The sequence below is a fragment of the Capra hircus genome, chromosome 16 (assembly GCF_001704415.2).
Source record: "Capra hircus breed San Clemente chromosome 16, ASM170441v1, whole genome shotgun sequence".
NCBI lineage: Eukaryota > Metazoa > Chordata > Mammalia > Artiodactyla > Bovidae > Capra > Capra hircus.
The window spans coordinates 13,917,208-13,935,907 of NC_030823.1; the positions used below are offsets into that span (position 1 = coordinate 13,917,208).

The following is an 18,700-nucleotide window of genomic DNA, read 5'->3' on the forward strand; positions in this document are numbered from 1 at the left end:
ATAGATCATGGGTTGGTACTGATCATGGGTTGCTGGTATACATTGACTAATTGTCAAAAAAATAAGGGAGGCTGGGATTGCACTCTTCCACTATGTATTTACCTACAGTCATCTAGCAAGAAATAGCAATTTAGAAAGAGTTTGTACAGGTTGTAAAAAAAATCACCAGCAAAAATTTGCCTTGGTTATTTAAAGTCCAATTACTTCACTTAGCAATTTGTATCTTATCATATGAGTATTTGTCAATGCATATGAGTTTATAAATCTGTTCATTTAAACCATTGAGAAAGATATACCGTAACTTTAGTTTCAAGCTATGTTACTCTCTCTTGATAAAGTTATACAATCTTTTCAGCAAATAAAAAAGTAACTGTTGGGGAGTAAAGTTTTGAAATTAATGAGCAACTATTATTTAGATCATGGTTTAATAAATAACTTTTAGAAGCACTGTTTTATTTTATACCTTATGTCACAAAACATTAAAACCTTAATATTTTGAATATATGTTTCCATTTGCATATTCTACATGTATATCAAACACACACATGCACAAATAAATTCAGGTAAATCTCTTACAAAATAAAAAGAAATAGGAAATTACTGTTATCAATCAGGTGTGGGAAGATAATAACAACAACATTCTTACTCTCTTCTGAGGAAACATGAAATAATAAATCCAGTAATAAACTTCCAAAATTTACTGAAAAGGAGTTTTAAAATTTACTCAAAGTAAATTTGACTTAAAGCAATGCGCCAAATGATCTAATCAGTAATTTTCTTCAAAATATGATCCCAGGAATAGCACTATTAGCATCACTAGTTGAAAATGCAAACTCTTGACCCCATCCGAGGCCTAATGAATCAGAAACTCTGGGATGGAGTCTCCAGGTGATTCTAATAGGTCCTGATATTTGAGAACAATTGGCATGATCATACTATTTAAAGTTGTTGGAAAAAAAAAAAAAAATAAAGTTGTTGGGATCTGCTGATTTACAGAGGTGGTAGCAGGTGTGTCTCAATGAAGGCAACATTTTCAGGCTGGTCTTACCTAGATTCCTCAGTGAATCTTGTAATTAGTTTCCGAAAGACTGGATGGATTGTTTGGCTGCCAAATGTGTGTCAGAGGAACAAATGATTCATGGTTAGAGACTCCATCAGGGACGTGGTTCTTGGTCCTCCTGCTGTTGCTGCTAAGTCACTTCAGCTCTGTTTGACTCTGTGCGACCCCATAGACGGCAGCCCACCGGCTCCTCCGTCCTGGGATTCTCCAGGCAAGAACACTGGAGTGGGTTGACATTTCCTTCTCCAATGCATGAAAGTGAAAAGTGAAAGTGAAGTCGCTCAGTCGTGTCCGACCTTCAGTGACCCCATAAACCGCAGCTTTCCAGGCTCCTCTGTCCATGGGATTTTCCAGGCAAGAGTACTGGAGTGGGGTGCCATTGCCTTCTCTGGGTTCTTGGTCCTGGAAGTATTTATTTACCATTCTTCATTATTCTGTGTAAATCTTTTCTGTGCCTCCCCACAACTAGTCTCTTGTATTTTTCCTTTAATGACTGCCTAAGTGTCAAATAGCACCTCTCTGGAGTTGCCCTCTCTGGTCACTTATGATAAAATAGGGCCATCTTGCCTATGGGCCGTCACAATAGGCTGCCTGAGGTAGCTTTCAGCACTTGTCACAATCTGAATGTGTTTAAAATTTAACATCTTTGTTCTTAAAACTGTCCCTAGAATGTGAACTCCATTTAGAGTCTAGTTCACAGATGTATTGGAGAAGGAAATGGCAACCCACTCCAGTATTCTTGCCTGGAGAATCTCATGGTTGGAGAAGCCTGGTAGGACACAGCTGAGCAACTTCACTTTCACAGATGTATCTGAAGGCAAAAATGTAAATAAATATGGCACCTATTTATACAATATTTAATCAGCATTTTATTTGCTAAGTAGTAACGAGGTCAAATTACACAAATAGGTGATTTTAAATCTAGTAGAGGGAAATCTTCTCTGCAGAAGCTACTTGAGATTTATCAGATCATCCCTGAAGGGGGAAAAAAAAATCTGTATAGTTGATATCAGGCAATCTAGTTCAGCATAGTCATTTTCTAAAATATTATTAGGTTGGCTTTAACTCAATATAAACATTTTTATATAAATCTTTTATATTCATATTTGCTATTTCTCTGATTTGACCAAATCCAGCTTAAAAGTAGTTTTGCTTCTTGAGTAATTGCTGATTAAGTTGAATTGGGGTTTCAGAATATACTGTACACAACAATTATTACAAGAACTAGTTTCTTTGTTGATCATATTTTTAAAAATTCTTCTAAGCTCCTTAATATTCTTGAAGTCTTACAAGTTTCCAATCTAAACTGAATAGAAAAAGAATCATTAATGATAAAAATAAATTTAATCTTTTTTCAACTTCCATTGGAAAATAATAAAATATTGCTTTTGTTTCCTTTTAAAAAATAATTCTACATTAATATTCTATGCATAATGAAATCATTTTTATAAGTACATAATTCCTTAGGGAAAAAAAAATCAGTGGAAGCTGTTTACTTTAAGTGGTTTATTTTTCCTCTACATGACTTGGTTTCGGAATAGTCACTCAGCTACATAAATTATAAATATTGCTTCTCCTACTCATAGCACATGCAGTATTGTTACAAGCAAAAATCATTGTAATGTAGTGATTCCAGCAAAACTACCAAGTGAACTTTTCAAATGAAAACATTCAGATAGATTATGTATTTATGAATAAAAATAAATTTGCTTTTCAGGGAGTTTGGCCGCTGGAAAGTAAATAACCTTGCAGTTGAGAGAAGAAATTTCCTTGGCTCCCCTCTGCCTCTTGCCCCTGAATTCTTCCGCAACATAAGACTTTTGGGACGTCGACCTACCCTTCAGCAAATCACAGAAAATCTTATCAAGAAATATGGGACGCATTTCTTGCTCTCTGCTACTCTGGGAGGTACGACTCTTTGAAATATTTGTGCCTGTGTGTGCTTGTGCATAAAACTGTATAAGTCAAGGAACAGTGTTGGTTCATCCAAATTGCTGCAGTTTGAATAATCTTAGATTTCATTCATTAACTTAATCAGCACATTTATTGAATTACTGCTAAATATCTTGTATGGTGTTCACAAGGGTGGGGTAGAGGATTGTCACTTAGTTTCTGCCTGAAAGTAATTAACAATCTAGTAACGTAGACTAAATACAGGCATAGTTATGATACTCTATAATGCAAGATGATATGCCAAAGTTTGTTTAAATTTGAACAATAAGCATTCTAGTCACAGATGGGACTCTGTTTTCAGAGAGCAGGAAAGGTCCTGAAGTAAAAATTAAAATTCCAAAATTACATTTTTAGAGCTATTTTAACATTTCTGATTGTGGTTGATATATGATATGAAGAGTGATATATTATGTTAAAAGAGTATTTCATTGAAATAAATATCAGTGAAGATGCATAATATGAAAATAGAAATTAATAATATTACTTCTTCCTCCATGTGATTAAATATCATTACATGTGTTTTATCATGGTGATATATAATTCAGTATTTTGAATACATGTAAATGATTTGGGGGGAGATAATGTATAATAGGAAGAAAATGATATTTTTCTAAAATTTAAATGTATACCAGAATTCCATATATTTAATAATGTTTTATAGAACTTTAATGTCCAAATATTCCATTTAAAATGGATGTTACTCTTTCCTGTAAAGAGGACCATTGGACAAAATTGGGTAGGAATCACCATGGAAACAGTGATTCCCTGCCCCCTTGTCAATTTCTTAGGAAGTTTATGGAAGACAGACAGACTGATTCACACTAACGGTGAAGTGATGTGAAAGACCACCTGCCCTTTATTTTTCCTGTCTTAGCTGGATGGCATCACCGACTCGATGGACATGAGTTTAAGTGAACTCCGTGAGTTGGTGATGGACAGGGAGGCCTGGCATGCTGTGAATCGTGGGGTCACAGAGTCGGACACGACTGAGCAAATGAACTGAACTGAGAGCATGTATATTTTTCCCTTTTTCCTGCCAGTCCAGACTGTCACCAAGTCACATCAGTTTATTTTTCCAAAAAATATCCTATATCAAATTCTTTTCTGACTCCCACCCCAGTGTCCCTAGACAAGTGACCATCATGTTTCTTCTAGATTACTCCTAAGGTTTGTCCTTTGCACACATCTTTGTAAAACTTGAGTTTTTTAACTCAACCTACAATTAGCCACTTGATATGAAATCCACATGCCTTTCTGTGGTTTCTTAAGGCACCACATGAGTGATCTGCCACTGGCTTTCATCTGAAACCTCATCTGACCATTCTCCTGATTGTGCTTGATTTTTCAGCCACAAGGAAACTTCACATTTTTCTGCTCAAATGTTACTCTCAGAGGGGAGTAACATTGCTGATCAGCAATAGTGCCTATAGACCACCAAGAGTCTCTACTGTTTCATTGTCTCATTTTACATTCTTCATAGTATTTATTATTATGTGAAAAAATTATTTATGGGTTTCCTGGTTTATCATCTGTCATTCCTGCATATTTTCTTAAAGACAGGAATCTTTCCTGTATTTGTTACCAATTTACCACCCACAGTTATTGTGGATGGACAATACCAATGTCTAAACAAAGCATGTTGCAGCCATCAAGTCATCAGTCACTGCAGCCACCCCAGCTGTGCACCCTGATGGGATTCCTGACAGAGAAGGAGGATACTGGCCCTAGATAGTTAAAGTGTATATCAACGATTTCAGTTAGCACAGACTCTTGCATCTTCCCATTCATAGAAAAGTGCTAAATTCATTAACCTAAATTTCTTTTTTAAACTTTTTGAACTTCTTTTTAAAACTGAATTTCAGTTTTTTCAACGTTTCTTTAATTAATAGTAATTTTTTGATATTCCATTATCTGATTTTTGTTGCACAACTCCTATGTATCCTGACTGCTCCCTTCTCTTTTCAGAGCAGTCCCTCAGAGTGACCTCAGAGACTATCTTCTGGGCTTAGGTCCTTAATTTTGTCCACCAAATAAAACTTAATTTTCAACTGCTGCATTGTGCAGTTTTTTCAATCAACATTATAGTAGTGCTGGGCACACAATAAGTTCTCTTTAAATATTTGTTAAATTTTTAAATGAATAAGTGAAACTACACTTTGCTAGGAAGCTGAGACTGCCCAGTCCACTAGATAAATGTCAAAATGATGAAATATACGGGAGAGGATAATTGAGGTCTAATTCAGGAAGAAGACTGAATGAAAGAAGCAAATCCATGGAGCCAGAATGGGTCAGTTAAACTAATAGATTCAGAATTGGAGAGAATCAGGATAAGAGGGAGAGCAGGTGAGCCAGGTATGGGGAGGGTGAAAAAGGAGAGATCCCTGGACACACTAGAGAAGCAAGCCTGCCATGGAACCCTGAGGAATTAAATGTAGAAGAAAGAGGTAGTCCAAGCAGACAGAAAAGTTTAGCTGTGATGCACACTCTTTCTCCATTACCTTCCTCCATAAAAAGATAATACTAAGATAATGAGATAAAGAGATCAGACAAGCCTGTTGTTGAATCCTGACTCTTGTTTTAATTTTGAACAAATTGTGAGACCTTAAAAACAAGTAATTTCACTGCTTTTTAGGTTTTTTTTTTTTTAAGGAAAAATGGGGGAGAGTAACGCCTGTGTGACAGGGACATGGGAAGATTAGTGTAAGTGCCATAAACAAGCCATGCATTTATGTAATTGCTGTTGTTATTATAGCACTGTGGATGGCAAAACAATGACAAAAATATCCCCCTAATTGTGAAAACTGATTCTTTGAAAGTTATGTCTATTTGGCTTTGTAATGACAATGGTTATTAATACAATAAAATCTGAAGTGAAAGTCAAAATTAAATTATTTCTATAACACCTCCTTTTAAAAAGTTCAGTGTTCTTGCAACACACACCATACTAGGTTTCATTACATCAACAATACAGAGTTCCCAGAAGAATTTCAGAGCATGAAATATATTCTTCAAATAAGAAAGGAAGGAAGTGACAAAGGGGGAAACAGAAGAGATCAAAAGTAGAGATGATTCTCAGGGATAATTTGTTCCTTAGCAACAAAACTATGGTGACCTTTTGATTTCATTGTTTTGGCATTATGGTGTCACATTGTCAGCTTAAGATACCTTTTGTTTTTTATATGTTTTTGGCTTGTTTTTATAAACATGGTTGATGAAAACCTTTGTGGTAAATTACTTTTTAAGGTTGATTATTTGTTAATGACAATCTACTTTCTCAAAACTGATTTACTTCAGTTACTTAAAAGTTTTATTCAAGCATTGTCTTCCATGGAGGGTTGGGGGAAAGAATAGAATCAGCACCCTCATTTGCTGTCTAATCTCTGACTATCCTTTGGATTTAGTATTCCTGGTATGTTCTGTTGAAATTATTTTTTTCATCTTTAAATGTTACTTATATTTTCCTTCAGAAATCTCTCTGTTGGGTGATGTTAATAATTTAGTTAAAATCTATGAAATTAGTTTAGTAGCTTAAGGATATAAACTATTAGCAATTAAAATGTATACTAGGTTGATTTCAGCCATTTTTAAAATTATTGCTATTGTAATGACACTCTTTTTTGCTCCTATAAGTGTATTTTAATTTCATATGTTTTACCTGACTGAACATGAAATTGTATTACTCCATTTTTTAAAAATGAGACTGATGGTGTTTAACTTGAGTAAGTTCTCTTTCTCTCTCATTAAATGACCAAGACTGAAGAACAACTCTAATATTAACACTGAGGATGTCAGGTATACACGCAAGATGTTTTCAATAAAAAGCCAGGTTTTAAAATTTTATTTTTATGGTTTAATTGAAATATAGTTGATTTGAAATGTTGTGTTAATTTCTTCCTTACAGTAAAATGATTCAGTTATACATATATATATATATATATATATATATACATTCTTTTTAATGTTGGTTTTCATTATGGTTTATCACAGAATATTAAATACAGTTCTCTGTGCTATACAGTAGGACCTTCTTGTTTATCCAGTCTATACATACTACTTTGCATCTGAAAACTCATTACTTTATAAGTAGATGCTTTCTAAGTAACTAGACCTTCAACTAAATTTAAACATTTTTCAAAACAAGTTGAGTGTAAAATACTCTCTACCAGCATTAAAGTGATGAAAAGGAAATAAATGAAAAATGTCTTTTTTCCCCAAGAGTTATTTAGTACATCATATTATTGACTTAGACATAAAACTTGGGATAGGATATTCGAAGCCTTTAATGGGATATTTTATGATAGAAAAGTCAGTGATTAAATTATCTTCCTATAGGGGAAAATAAATTATAAAAAACCTTCTTCAATATATATCATTTTCTATGTTTGTTTCATCTTATAGCTTCCAAACTATTTTTCAACATAGTTATTTAGCCTGCTTCTATTTGGGATAATGATATCTAAACTCCATCACAGTTTAGAAATCTAAAATAAGCTACTAAATTTAAAGAATCAATCTTGGAAAAGATTGCACTCTTGGGATATATTGATTTCTAGCTATGGAATATATTTCTGGACTGTTTTTATAAAATATTTCATTATAATATAATCTATGACAAACACTGAAATAAAGTGCATCTGTGTACTGAATACAGAAATACCAAAAAAGGAAAAAAAAAAAATGAGTGAATGGAAACAAAAAGACCTTAATATTGTTGAGCTTACTGAGCAGACAGAGGGTGTTCACTAATAACAGGTCAGGATTCTCTATCAATAGAAAAGGACAAAGGATTAAGGGAGATGAAAATAAAAATTAATTAAAAATTGATAAAAAAATGTTTATAGTAGTAATTAAATCTGACCTGAGCCTCACCTCCACAGTTGCAAAGACTTATCCAAGCAGTCATATGTAAAGCTCTGAGCCATCCATAGTCACTGGAGAATGTGAACACCTCCTGGTGAAATGGCTCTTTAAAGTCTAAGGAGGTGAGAAGCCGACCGCAGCAGGTGCTCTGTGCTCCCTAAAGTGAAAGTGAAGTCACTCAAGTCACTCAGTCATGTCCGACTCTTTGCAACCCATGGACTGTAGCCCACCAAGCTCCTCCATCCATGGTATTCTCCAGGCAAGAATACTGGAGTGGGTTGCCATCTCCTTCTCCAAAGCACATCCTAAAGAGGAAGAAGAGGAAGAGGTGGGGTTACTGACTCACAAGTAAACACCCACCAGTCTGTCAACTCACACCTCTGCCAGCAGGGTCTGGAATGTACTCAGTGAGGACAGTTTAGGCAAAATAACTTCCCTCCAAAGTACTCTTTTTCTCAGAGATGTTTTTCTTATTGGACCAAAATTCATTCTATAAGCAAATAGACTGTGTATTGAGATTCGTTCATTTATAATTTTAAAGGTTTTTTTTTTATTCTCAGCAACATAAAAACAGTTCTATTTTGATTTTGAATGCACAGAGTTTTAAAAGCCATCATTAATTTTTTAGCAGGAAGAGTTATATTTTTTGCAAGTTTGCTTTTGAATTTTTTTTTTTCTGAAAGTGCTTCTTATGAGAATGTATCAGGGATTACCATATGGCTCAATTTAAAGCATTTTGTCAGATATTTAATTTTATTAGCTATAGAAAATATTTTCTTCATTGTTGGGGTGAAAAAAATGCATGATTGAAATGCAGACTAATATTAACTTACTAAGGTAATTATGTAAAATAAATACTACCTCAATGATGATATAGTATATAATTAGCTATATCTGCAAGGTAGTTTATTTAGCTCAAAAATGTTTTGATATATATTTTATGTGTGTGTATATTTGTTCAAAGAAAAAACAAGAGGTCAGTAAGCTGGGATATGATACAATATTAGTTTTTTTTTTTTTCTTGCATCCCTATAAGTATGGAAATCCAAATATCCTCATTTAATTTCAGAAATGCTCAATTTTCACTTTTCTGTATGTAAATTATATTTTGTAGAAAATATTGAAAGATAGTTTTTAATTCTATGTTATGCATCATCTTCTTTCAAAATAGATTAATAGCTGTCTTTCTCATTTTCACTGTCTCTTCTTAGGATGCATAAATTCCTTTTATTTTAGTTTATCTATGATATAATTTAAAGAAGTTAATCTACCAAGGTATGTATTAATACATTTAATTTATTATTTAACCATATAGGAATAATTACTTGAAAATATATGGAACTATTTCTATGTATTTTCAAGTAATTAGAAATGCATAGTCAGTTGCATTTCTAATTAGAATACATATTCTGTTCAAGAAAAAGTATTGAAAGAAAGAAAAGAACAATTTTCCTAAGCTTTATATTAAAATTATTAAAGGAATTATTAAATATTAAGGAATTATTAAAATAATGACACTTCCATGTTTGTATTTAAGGCTGAATATTTACTTAGACTCATACTACTTAAGATTAGTTATATCAGTTCATCTCTCTGTCAGCTCTCTGTGTCTCTGTCTCTCTCTTATTCTTTCATTTCTGTCTCTGTCATTCACACTTCTCTGGTGAAGAGAATGAAAACTTTGAAATTAAAGTAATATTGTTAATTCACGTGTAATGGTTATAAGGCAGTTACCTATTAAAATGTCTTGAGCCCATTTATAAGAATCATAATAAAGATAACAAAGAAGAAAATGAAATTAAATTTGCTATGTCAGTTGATCTTAATAATGGCATTTCTGGCAACTAAGTCAAAAGATAAATGCTGAGTTTTAGAATTTCATAAATACAATTATATTTATTCTTGTTTTTCTGTATAGCACTTTAATAGGACAGATAAATCACTTGTCCATTTATTTGACAAATATGTACTGAGTTACCTATAAAAGCACAAAGATTCAGGACCTTCCTTAAAGGAACACACAGGTCACTGATAAAGACAGACATTTAAATTGGTAATAAATTTTACGTGGTTGAGAGCCTCATTACTTGAGGCTGGTCCATGATCCAAGAGCATCAGCATCACCTTGGAACTTGTTAGAAATGCAGAATCTCAGATTGCATCCCAGATTAATGAATCAGAATCTATATGTTAACAAGATCTCCAGGTGATTTATATGCACATTAAGTCTGAACAGCACTATTTAGAGTATCTATATAAATTTCAACTGCATTTAACTGCTCCAGAAATCTCACTTCTGAGAATCAATCTTACCAAAATAATAGCAAGAGTCTGCAACTACACATCACAAAAATGTTCATTATAGCATTGTTTGTAAACTGCTCCATGAAATTTCTATTTCATTCAGGGTGTATTCTGTTCCATCTCTCCTTGGAACTATATGTTTCCAGTTACTTTTTTATTCATGTTGTTATTCTATAGGAACTATTGTTTCTGGGCAATTTTGTTTAGAAATATTTCTGACAACTTGTGGGGGATAACTCTTAATAAGCATAAGGTCAGTTGCTTTTTTTTAGAGTGTTTTGCAAAACATATTATGTTTTTGTCAAAGCTGTATAAGGCTAGCTATTTTCTTTGCAAAATATCTGGCAGATGCCAACTGGTATTAAGCCAACATGTCTGTTTTTTACTGTCTTTATATATTTGACTTTGCTCCTTATCCGAATTCTGTTTTTCCTAGATTTTTTTCCCCTTCTATTTGTATCTAAAACCTTGTCTTTTTTCTGCAACACTATGTTAGTGGAAAGATACATGTCTTCAGGGGATATACCTTTTAACACAAAAAGCTAGGAAACAATGATCATTAGCAGTGAGAGTAAACACTGAAAAGTGAAGTAAAATTTAAAAAGACAGAGATACTTAAAATATAGTAACACTTGGAGAATTTTTTAAGGAATGAAAAACACAAGGAATAATATGACCTGTTATTACCAAAAATAGGATAACAATTTTGAACTAAAACAATACATCAAAAATAAAACCTACAATTACATTTAAACTGTATTTGCACTGGTTGTTCCTGTTAGTCTACTCTTATAGCAGTTTTTGATACATGAAACTCACACAAAAGCAAAATAGACATTCACAGTAAGATTTTCAAGGATAAGAAAGTTGAATGACTGGGAAGATATTTGCCATAAATGCACTTTTTTTTTTTTCCACCTGGGTGGAATGATATATACTGGAGTCAGTATACTAGTCCATGGGTAGTAACAATGTTAAAATAAAATACAGAAAACATCCAAGAGTTACCGTCATTGCAGTTAAAAAAGAAATAACCTCAGAACTCAGTGCACTGCAACTACACAACATAATACTTGTTGTGTCTCCCCAGTATTATGTCTCTTCAGTATATATGTATCCCATGCTCTGAGTGTCTGCTCATTCTGGGAATTAAGTTGAAAAAGGCTCTCATTGGAACATGCTATCTTACTGGCAGACGGCAAAGGCATAAAAAGAAAAAATGAGCATAATAACTTCCTGATGTGTTTCAAAACTTGTACTGAATCAGGGAACATCTGGCTCTTATGAATTCAGCTGACCTTATCATTTTCTATTTTTGATACCAAGTTAAAGGGCAGCACTCACTGTTTTTTACAATGGACCCTTAATACATACATGGGCTTCCCTGGAGGCTCGGTGGTGAAGAATACCCTTGCCAATGGAGTAGAGGCGGGTTCGATTCCTGGGTCAGGAAGATCCCCTGGAGAAGGAAATGGCAACCCATTCCAGTATTCTTGCTTGGAGAATCCCATGGACAGAGGAACCTGATGGGCTACAGTCCATGAAGTCACAAAGAGTCAGACATAACTTAGTGACTGAACAACGGCAATACATGTGTGCATGTTTGCATCCATGACACAATTAAAATGGCAAATAATAAACTACTGCCTTTTGTTGATTTATTTGTAGATTCTGTTACTCATTCTCTTTTCCATTGCTTTTGATTGTGAAATTTTGAAAGCATTACCTCCATCCCTAAAAACTATATATGTGAGAATGCAAGTTGAGAAGATCCAAGTGAAAAGGTAATAGAATGAAAGTTCTTTCATTTCTGTTTCTCCTGGACACAAAATCAACTCTTGAAAACCAGGACAGAAAAACACATAATTGTGACTTCCACAATATATTGAATATACCTAATCTTACCCTATGAACCAACACTAGGATATCATTAAAGTCATGATTTTTTTTTGTGGTTTTACAGTCCTCTGTTTTGCATTCTCTATGAAAGCAATCTTCAGCATGTGCTTTTAAAGTCCATAAACCTCCGCAGCATTTTAGTTGTAAAAGGCACAGCTGCATGATTTCTATGTGAATAATCACATCTTTTTATATCTACAATCATTAATCCTTTTCACTTTCTAATGGACTCAGAATGTTGAATCACTTGAAAATCACATTTAGTTTTTACAAAATGGGTGGATGTCCTTTGGCACTCATGTCATGCTTATGAGCTACAGCTGGCTTTAAAAATGAGAATGAAAATTACTTTTGAAAACAAAATTGTGGTTGATTGAATAATATATCACTTTTCAAATCTGAATATTTTTACATAGAATTGTGATGTACTTATGTATCAGTTCTTTCAGTTCAATCAGTCATGTCTGACTCTTTGCGACCCCATGGACAGCAGCACACGAGACCTCCCTGTCCACCAACTCCCAGAGTTTACTCAAACTCATGTCCATTGAATCGGTGGAGTCATCCAACGATCTCATCTGTCATGCCCTTCTCCTCCCACCTTCAATCTTTCCCAGCATCAGGGGCTTTCCAAATGAGTCAGTTCTTTGTATCAAGTGGCCAAAGTATTGGAGTTTCAGCTTCAATATCAGGCCTTCCAATGAACATTCAGGACTGAGTTCCTTTAGGATGGGCTGGTTGGATCTCCTTGCAGTCCAAGGGAATCTCAAAAGTCTTCTCCAACATCACAGTTCAAAAGTATCCATTCTTCAGTGCTCAGCTTTTTTTATAATCCAACTCTCATATCCACACATGACTACTGGAAAATCCATAGCCTTGACTAGATGGACTTTGTTGGCAAAATAATGCCTCTGCTTTTTAATATGCTGTCTAACTTGGTCATAACTTTTCTTCCAGGGAGTAAGCATCTTTTAAGTTCATGGCTGCAGTCACTATCTGCAGTGATTTTGGAGCCCGCCGAAATAGTCTTTCATTGTTTCCCTATCTATTTGCCATAAAGTGATGAGACTGGATGTCATGATCTTAGTTTTCTGAATGATGAGCTTTAAGCCTACTGTTTCACTCTCCTCTTTCACTTTCATCAAGAGGCTCTTTAGTTCTGCTTCGCTTTCTGCCATAAGGGTGATGTCATCTGCATATCTGAAGCTATTGATATTTCTCCCAGCAGTCTTGATTCCAGATTGTGCTTCCTTAAAGCCCAGCATTTCTCATGATGTACTCTGCATATAAGTTAAATAAGCAAGGTGACATATACAGCCTTGCTGCTGCTTCTGCTAAGTCACTTCAGTTGTGTCCAACTCTGTGCAACCCCATAGACGGTAGCCTACCAGGCTCCCCTGTCCCTGGGATTCTCCAGGCAAGAACGCTGGAGTGGGTTGACATTCCCTTCTCCAGTGCATGAAAGTGAAAGGGAAGTCGCTCAGCCGTGTCCGACTCTTCGCCACCCTATGGACTGCAGCCTACCAGGCTCCTCCACCCATGGGATTTTCCAGGCAAGAGTACTGGAGTGGGGTGCCATTGCCTTCTCCGATATACTGCATTGATGTACTCCTTTTCCTATTTGGAACCAGTCTGTTCCATGTCCAGTTCTAACTGTTGCTTCCTGACCTACACACAGATTTCTCAAGTGGCAGGTCAGGTGGTCTGGTATTCCCATCTCTTGAAGAATTTCCCACAGTTTATTGTGCTCTACACAGTCAAACACTTTGGTGTAGTCAGTAAAGCAGACATCGATGGTTTTTTGTAACTGTCTTGCTTTTGTGATGATCCAGCAGATGTTGGCAATATAATCTCTGGTTTTTCTGCCTTTGCTTAAAGCAGCTTGAACATCTGGAAGTTCACAGTTCTCATATTGCTGAAGCCTGACTTGGAGAATTTTGAGCATCCCTTTGCTAGCATGTGAGAGGAGTACTATTGTGTGGTAGTTTGAACATTCTTTGGCATTGCCTTTCTTAGGGACTGGAATGAAAACTGACCTTTTCCAGCCCTCTGGCCACTGCTGAGTTTTCTTCATTTGTTGGTATATTGAGTGCAGCACTTTCATAGCATCATCTTTTAGGATTTGAAGTACCTCAACGGGAATTCCATAACCTCCACTAGCTTTGTTTATAGTGATGATTCCTAAGGCCCACTTGACTTCACATTCCAGGACATTTGCCTCTAGGTGAGTGATCATACCATCGTGATTATCTGGGTTGTGAAGATCTTTCTTGTACAGTTCTTCTGTGTATTCTTGCCACCTCTTCTTAGTATCTTCTCCTTTTGTTAGGTCCATAACCATTTCTGTCCTTTATGAAGCCCATCTTTGCTTGATTATATTATATTATATTTTCCTCAATTTTTCTTAGAATATTTGTTATTTTTCTTTCATTTATCCTATTATACAATAATTATATAATAGAATATCTATCCATAGGAAATTCAAAAGTTTCTATCAATTTTTAATTTTAGTATATTATAATCAGTAAGAGTACATCATGAAAAATTTTGGGCTGGATGAAGCACAAGCTGGAATCAAGATTACGGGGAGAAATATCAATAACCTCAGATATGCAGATGGCAGAAAGTGAAGAACTGAAGATCCTCTTGATGAAAGTGAAAGAGGAGAGTGAAAAAGTTGGCTTAAAGCTCAACATTCAGAAAATGAAGATCATGGCATCTGGTCCCATCACTTCACAGCAAATAGATGGGGAAACAGTGGAAACAATGGCTGACTTTATTTTTCTGGGCTCCAAAATCACTGCAGATGGTGATTGCAGCCATGAAATTAAAAGACGCTTACTCCTTGGAAGGAAAGTTATGGCTAACCTAGACATTAAAAAGCAGAGACATTACTTTGTCAACAAAGATTGGTCTAGTCAAGGCTATGGTTTTTCCAGTGGTCATGTATGGATGTGAGAGTTGGACTATAAAGAAAGCTGAGCCCCGAAGAATTGATGCTTTTGAACTGTGGTGTTGGAGAAGACTCTTGAGAGTCCGTTGGACTGCAAGGAGATCTAACCAGTCCATCCTAAAGGAAATCAGTTCTGAACATTCACTGGAAGGACTGATGTTGAAGCTGAAACTCCAATACTTTGGCCACCTGATGCAAAGAGCTGACTCATTTGAAAAGACCCTGATGGTGAAAAGATTGAGGGCAGGGGGAGACGGGGTGACAGAGGATGAGATGGTTGGGTGGCATCATCCACTAGATGGACACGGGTTTAGGTAGACTCCTGGAGTTGTTGATGGACAGGGAGGCCTGGGGTCACAAAGAGTTGGACATGACTGAGCGACTGAACTGAAGTGAACTGACCTGAATCAGTAAGTGTGTTAAAGAAATAGTTATCTGGACATTTGATAAAGAACAGTAAGGCAGACTTCATGCATGGGGCCTCCTACAATAGAATTGTATAGCAGGGGAGATTGTGCTTAATTATGAGCAGAGCCAGGAAAATGGTGCATTTAGTCTATGAGCAGAGTAGAAGGATTGGTAGATAGAATATTACAGAGAAGACAGAGTAATTCTTTTTAAAGGGACCTAACAAGAACCTTGCTGAAGGCAGACCAAGGTTACCAAATGTCACCAGGGAGATGGTGGTAGATGAGGAATTTGGTAGGCTATTAAAGATGATCAGATATTCAGGCTAGGGGATTCTTGCTAAAGTGACTTGACAGAATGCTTCCTAAAGTTGGACTCGCACATGCCTATAGAAAGAGTCTAGACAAAGCAAGCTCATAGGAGCTCGTCTTGAGTCATCAAGGAGAAGAACTTTCTCAACTGATTTCTTTTTTCAAGCTTTTGAAATTTGCTAAGGATTTTTTAATGGAATATATGGCCAATATGTTCTATGTACTGTTGAGAAGAAATTTTCATTTCCTCTTTATTATTATAAGGTTTCATATTTCACTAGATGAACTATCTTATTAAGTAGGCTGTGTAGATCTCTATCATTACATTTTTACCCCCACTGAATATATCTAGGTCTAGGAATCATGTTCTGAAGTCTCATAACATTGTCAGCATATGGATATTTTGACCTATATCTTCTGTGTTCTACTTTATGAAAAGTGTTTCAGTTAAAGCAGATTTGCAAGTTTTAGTCTTTAGCACTCTTCAGTCTACTTAGTTTTCTGATGTAATAATTTTGGCCTGAAGAGATAATTAATTTTTCTTTCTTTTTTATTTACTTTTGTCAAGATATCTTTGTCATTTGGTTTTTAACTGTATTTAAGAAGAGACACTGTTTGCTGTCTTAGTCTGTTCAGGCTTCTATAGCAAAATGCCAGTGACCGGGTAACTTGTAAACAGCAGAGACGTCTTGCTCAAAGTTCTGGAAGCTAGAAGTCAGGGATCAGAATGCCAAGATGGCTGAGTGAGGGCTGTCTTCCAGTCACAGGTTTTTCCTTGTATATTTTCATTGCAGAAGGGACCAAGAATCTCTTAGGAGACTCATTCACAAAGCATGACTTCCATTCCTGAGGGCTCTGCTCTCATAAGCCAGGCATGTCCCACAGACCCCACCGCCTAATGCCATGATCTTAGAAGGACAGAATGTCAGCATATGAATTTTGTGAGACACAAAATTCAGATCATAGCACTTGCATGTGTCATTGAGCTGCCTTGTGACTTCTTAGATCATAAGAAGATAATAGCACTGATCTTTCTGTCTCCATGTGTAAGACGTTTGCTTAGGTACATGTGTGAGTTGGTCTCAGATTCAGTGAGACCAAATTTCCAAACCAGTTCATCCTTCCCTTCAGGGGTAAATGATTGCTGTTTTTTTTTTTTTTCTTATAGTATTTGACATAAATATTTCCTTTTTGCTTTCAGATGTTCCCATCTGAAGGCTGGTTACCATGCAAATGACTTAATGCTGTTGATAATTTGATCCACTCATTCATATTTTTGAAGGTTTTTTTTTTCCTTCTGTATTTCTAATCTGCTTGATTTCCAGGATATGTGTGTGTGTGCACACACACACGCACATGCACACACTCAGTTGTGTTTCACTCTTTGTGATCCTCCAGAATGTAGCCCACCAGGCCACTCTGTCCATGGAATTTTCCAGGCAAGAATGTAGGAGTGAGTTGTCATTTCCTTCTCCAGGGGATCTTCCAGACCCAGGGATCAACCCACATCTCTTGCATCTCCTGCTTTGGCATGCTGAGGTCCAAATACAAGCTGTGAATGCAACTTTTTGAAATAACATTGTTGACATATTATTTCTGAGAGCAACTCACCTTACCTCTTACAAAGAAGTAGAAACTGTCACTTAGAATTAGATGGTCACTAGAATGTGTCATTTTAAAATTGGCATTATTTTTTAATTTTGAGAAGACAAGCAAACTCTTCTGCTAGAAACCTTATTTGGTGGTTTAGGAAACTGGCTTGCCAATTTGTCAATGGGCATAATGCCACCTGAACAGATGGGTTTCTGAAAGAATGAGAACAAGCTTCAGGTCTGACAATTATATGCTAGATAATCCAGGAATCTGGAAGTCTGAGGATGGCAAGTTCTTAATGTTAGTCTTAAATGGCATTGACACTTTTTTTAATCAACAGTCAACCTTGAAAATTGCAGCTTAACTGTAATTTGCTTAACTTCAAATTTCACCTTAAGGGGTCCATTGACAAGTACCTAAAGCTCCCATGGAGGGATGTTAGTGATTTCTACAAAGCTATCAACACACAATAATATAATATTTAATATCATGTATTTGTTGTTGTTTAGTCACTCAGTCGTGTCTGACTTTTTGTGACCCCATGGACTGCAAAACACAAGAAACCTCTGAACTTCAGTTCAGTTCAGTTCAGTTCAGTTCAGTGACTCAGTCATCTCCAACTCACTGTGACCCCATGAACTGCATCACACCAGGCCTCCCTGTTCATCACCAACTCCTAGAATTTACTCAAACTCATGTCCTTGGAGTCAATGATGCCATCCAACCATCTCATCCCCTTCTCCTCCGCCTTCAATCTTTCCCAGCATCAGGGTCTTTTCAAATGAGTCAGTTCTTCACATCAGGTGGCCAAGGTATTGGAGTTTCACCTTCAGCATCAGTCAGTCCAATGAATATTCAGGACTGATTTCCTTTAGGATGGACTGGTTGGATCTCCTTGCAGTCCAAGGGACGCTCAAGAGTCTTCTCCAATACCACAGTTCAAAAGCATTAATTCTTTGGTGCTCAGCTTTCTTTATAGTTCAACTCTCACATCCACACATGACTACTGGAAAAAATACAGCTTTGACTAGACGGACCTTTGTCAGCAAAGTAATGTCTCTGCTTTTTAACATGCTGTCTAGGTTGGTCATAACTTTTCCTCCAAGAAGCAGATGTCCTTTAATTTCATAGCTGCAGTCACCATCTGCAGTGATTTTGGAGCCCCCCAAAATAAAGTCTCTCACTGTTTCCATTGTTTCCCCATTTATTTGCCATGAAGTGATGGGACCAGATGCCATGATCTTAGTTTTCTGAATATTGAATTTTAAGCCAACATTTTTACTCTCCAAGCCAACTTTTTCACTCTCCTCTTGCCCTTTCGCTTTCTGCCATAAGAGTGATTTCATCTGCATACCTGAG

The 18,700-nt window shown here is 35.9% G+C and overlaps 1 protein-coding gene across 3 annotated transcripts in view; it reads left to right on the forward strand.

Annotated features, from left to right (window-relative positions):
• The window catches only part of BRINP3 (BMP/retinoic acid inducible neural specific 3), a 482,774-nt gene that overhangs the window by 236,423 nt on the left and 227,651 nt on the right, over positions 1 to 18,700 (forward strand). For all 3 annotated transcript variants that reach the window (XM_005690466.3, XM_013970070.2, XM_005690467.2), the window contains exon 3: positions 2,778 to 2,968. In XM_005690466.3, coding sequence (XP_005690523.1) covers positions 2,778 to 2,968 — 191 coding nt within the window. The remainder of the gene's footprint in view (positions 1 to 2,777; positions 2,969 to 18,700) is intronic.